Source organism: Dunckerocampus dactyliophorus, chromosome 3 (genome assembly GCF_027744805.1).
Source record: "Dunckerocampus dactyliophorus isolate RoL2022-P2 chromosome 3, RoL_Ddac_1.1, whole genome shotgun sequence".
NCBI classification, from domain to species: Eukaryota; Metazoa; Chordata; class Actinopteri; order Syngnathiformes; family Syngnathidae; genus Dunckerocampus; species Dunckerocampus dactyliophorus.
The window spans coordinates 16164257-16168788 of NC_072821.1; the positions used below are offsets into that span (position 1 = coordinate 16164257).

General features: G+C 42.5%; 1 protein-coding gene across 1 annotated transcript; it reads left to right on the plus strand.

The window, feature by feature from the left end:
• The first annotated feature begins 316 nt into the window (after positions 1 to 316).
• On the plus strand, positions 317 to 3099 carry LOC129178165 (RING finger protein 148-like). The gene has a single exon (XM_054770120.1). The coding sequence runs from the start codon at positions 993 to 995 to the stop codon at positions 2064 to 2066; it is 1074 nt and encodes a 357-aa protein (XP_054626095.1). The 5' UTR covers positions 317 to 992; the 3' UTR covers positions 2067 to 3099.
• Positions 3100 to 4532: the final 1433 nt, after the last annotated feature.

Consider the following 4532-nt stretch of genomic DNA (forward strand, 5'->3'; position numbering starts at 1 on the left):
TTAAGGGTCACTGTTCTTGTAATCAGCACATGTGAGCTGCAGCTATGCATACCTAGGCTGTCTTGTATTTACTTACTTGAGCCCTTTTGAAAAATAATAATAAAATATTTATTAGTGGTTGGAGTGCTCCAGATGACTCTGTATGTCCTAGAGAACTACTTAACAAGACAGATAACCTCTCAATTTCATTTGTCATTGGAAGCCTCTTATTCTTGTGTGTGTGTGTGTGTGTGTGTGTGTGTGTGTTGGGCTTTCACTTGTGTGTAAGAGGATCCAATGGAAACTTTTGACAATACTCTGTTCCATCTCATCTGTCTCAGGTATTTTCGCAATGTGGAACAAAGATTACAATTCAGTGACTGTAGCTGTCCAAACAGAGAAACCTTGCTCTATTGTACAAATATGTTGAAGTTGTGTGCCAGAGGCTGAGTAAATACGCTCAAAGTTGAGAAGTTCTGCTTCTTTGCCTTTTGAAGAACTCACCTCCACCATAAAAACAAGGAAGGAAACAGGCCAAACTAGAAAAACCAGCTTAGTTGCTGTACTGATCATTACACAAGCAAGAGTCAGCAGCTTTTAGGGCACTAACACAACTGCTGTGTGCTTCGGACTTGTGTCCTTAAAACTGTCCATATCAGTCGCTTATCGCCACCTGCCTTCTCGTAATTAGTACCTTGGCTGTAGGAAGAGCGCAGGTTTGTGCTTTCTGTGTACTTCAACTTGTTGAATAGCAGCACCCTGCCCTCTGCGAAAAGTGCGCAGCGTTCAAGGTTCAGGAAGATAAGGAGAGGTGAATGGCTGACGCGTAGCTCGTGTTATGTTACCAAAGGCTCGTATCAGATTACTGTTCACAGCAGATTGGCTGAAACCAGAGCTGTATTCAGAGTGCTGCGGCTCCAACAACCAGGAACTGGGACTGAAAAAGGTGTGTTGAAGACGCTAAAGAGACCTGTGGAGTGCGACTTGTTGTTTTGAATTTGAAGAACGTTACTATGGGTGAGAAGACACAACGCCGCCTGTTGCTTTTTCTGTGCTTGTCTGGACTCATTCACTGTTCGGCCGCACTTGTGTTTTGGACTGCAGTGGTGAAAATTAACTATTTCATCAACCCAAACAACACAGTGACCCAACACTGTGAGTGTGGGATGTTTGGTCGCAACTCTCCGCTTGCACAAGCCGCAGGTGTGGTTGTTCTTCCCGAGGGAGACCCCAGAGGCTGTGACCCTGTGTACAATGTCAGTGAATCACCCTGGATAGCGCTTGTTAAAAGGGAGAACTGTTCTTTCAGCAAGAAGATCAATGCTGCGAAACGTCATGGTGCATCTGCTGTGGTGGTGTACAATGTGGACAACAGTGGCAACAGCACCGCCTGCATGTCCCACCCTGACGCTCGGGGAATTGTGTCCATCATGATCGGCAATAGTCAAGGCATGGATATTGTCAACTTGGTGAAGAACGGAGCAGAAGTGCGGATGATCATCACCCCGGGCAACGCTCATGGCCCCTGGATGGACACCTACTGGCTGTACTTCATGTCCATTGCCTTCTTCATTGTCACAGCGGCCTCTGTGGCCTACTTTTTATTTATCTCCGCTAACCGTCTCCACAACCTGCACATGCACCGGCGTTCTGAGAGAAAGCTGAAATGTGAGGCCAAGAAGGCCATCGGGCGTCTGCAGGTGCGTACGCTGAAGAGAGATGACAAGGAGACAACTTGTGACTCTTACATGTGCGCCGTGTGCATTGAGTCGTACAAGGCGAGCGAGGTGGTGACAGTGCTCACATGCGACCACATTTTCCACAAAGCCTGCATTGAGCCCTGGCTTCTGGAGAAAAGGACATGCCCCATGTGCAAGTGTGACATCCTCAAGGCCCTGGGAGTTGATTCGGAGGAGAAAGAGAGCATGGCCCAAGCTTCGCCACAAGAGGTCACCGTCATCACAGTGGCAGGAGGAGAAGCCATGTATGAGGTCCCACTGACTGACCCACTGAGCGCTGAGCGGGAGAGACAGCAGCATCACTATGACAATAGGGCCTTTGAGGAGGAGCCTGCCAGAGGACAGTGACACGACAGCAATTCAGTGAAATCAGCAGGTTAAAATCATAATACTTTTCTTGGATGCAATAAATGCACACTTTGGAGTCTCCCTCACAGGGCGTCTTCAAATCGATTGCACAAATCATAATGGCACTGCACCTTGTGTAATTAGATGGGATGCCAATTCTGGGTGTGTTCATCAAGTTATTTTTTTATTTCGGTGAGTCAGTCAAGATGAGTTGAGGCGAGTGCAGGTTCCATTCTGCTTTGCTGACAGAGTCATCACTGTTTAGAGCAGGAAGAGCAACAGAACATTTTGTTTATCTGTTCTAGTCAAATTCTATTCTTCCAAATGCTGCGTTTCAAGAGCAAAGCTAATTTCTTCATAGTACACACAAGTAATCATTTCTTGTTTAACAAAATGACGTCAGTGTCAAACCACACACCAGGTCGTCTAGCTGGATTTTCAAATACAGCCTGATAAACACACCCTTGGTTGGAAATTCAGCATGTGACGAGTGAAGAACAACCTCGTACATGCTCTTATCAAGTAAGCTACTTCCTTGTTGATTCTGGTGAGAACTGGAAAGTCCCACAATAAAAAGAAGAGGCAATAAAGTGGAGATTTTTGATACTGGTGATTGTATATTTGTGTAAAAGAGGGAGAATGATCTTCAAGTGTACCGCTTCTAAAAGTACATCTACATATTGTGATTGCGTTATAATAGTGTATGTTGTGTATGATGTGTGTGCAAGAGCAGGTTAAAGTAAACTAATTTAATCTTTGTGAGCGTTTACCGCCAAATTCTTATATGGCTATATTTTTCTACAAGTACAACATTTTTACATTACCCCAGATAAAGTGACTCCCTCATATAGTCCAAAGAAAGGTTTATCTAAGTTTGATAGTGGGATGTAATATATTTTTCTATGCTGAATCATTGTCACTGTGTTGCAGATGTTTGGAGTTAGAAATCATTCTGTAACAATGACTATTGTTTGTTGTATGAAATCACATTGATATCAGAATGCAATAAATCCCTCAAAATGAGGCAGATGAACTTAGGCGTAGATTACAATTTGTTTTGATGTTTGTCAGTTGCATTGTTCGGTTTCTAGTATTTTAGATACCTCATTTAGCTGTGTTACATGAGAGGGTCAACATAATTAGAAACAACTGTCAGTGGGACGTGCTGCAGCTGGATTCCAATTCAAACAAAAACCAGAATAACACACATTGTAAACTCTGCCAGTGCCAATCAAAACTAAGCTATAATATTATCTCATAGAGTACAGTGAAATATATGCTTGTACTGGATCTCATTAGATGTATGTAGGGGTACCTAATGATCTGGCTGCCGATTTTACAGTTTATGACAGTGTGACTGTAGGGAGTCTTGCAGCAAAATTGTGATTAGACGGCATAATGTATATTTATTTTTCAGTGGAGCATAGGTTGCAAGTAAATAAGCTCCTTAAATCTCTAAAACAACCTTTTCCTGGAAAGGAAGATGTCCTGGAATCCACAGCAAAACAAAGATAAATACATAAAAATCTGTTGTGTGTGTGAATAAAAGTGTCTAAAAGTTCAGTAATCCCTAGTTTATCACGGTTAATTGGTTCCAGAATTGATTTCAGCGAAGCAGTATTCCTTATAATAATTGAATATTTTCATTGTTAAAGCATAAAAAACCTGTTTTTGACCTTCTAAATACAGACTCTAACTTTATTAGAACCCTCTAGACATGAACTCCTCCTATAGTCACCTTCACGCTCATATTTCCCAATATAGTATATAACTATATGGTATATACAAGTAAATAAGCCATTTAAGACATAAATAAGACTCGTGCTCGTGTGTGTTGCTATAAATGTGTTCCCTAGGGGAGCGGAGTGAGTGGCGGGCAGGAATTGACGTTGGGGGTTCAGTGTTGAGTTTCACCTTGCCAAGGGTTAAGGCCACAACAGTAGCCCGTGTTTTTATTAGGGATTTATATTAGGGAGTATTGTGCCTGTTGTGAGATAATTCAAACCTGCAATAAAAGCATGTTGTTCCGGTGATCAAGTCTGGTGCTTGTGTGGCCCTCCAAACATTACTGACACCTAGTGATTAGTTTGGACTATTACGTCAACGTCTTTGAATGTGTCTTCTGAATGAATACCTTATATTTGACTTTCAGTTCATTTAGCCATTTTAGCCATCTAGCCACAGAAGCGAAATTTGAGGGACTGTATATCTCTCTTAAGACAGGGTAAACACCTCCAGACTGCATATCTTATTTATTTCATCAAAAATGACCACATGTTGACCTAAACACTCATCGGCCACAACATATAGCCACTCTTCCAGAGTCCAGGTGTATAACAAGATCTAATACACATGCTGTATTGGATGCCTGTGAGCATTGTCATTCATCCAGGTCACTGTATTCTCCGGGCATCGAGTCGATTGCAGCGGGGCTGTTTAGGTTGTCTTGGATGACATTTTGCCTCT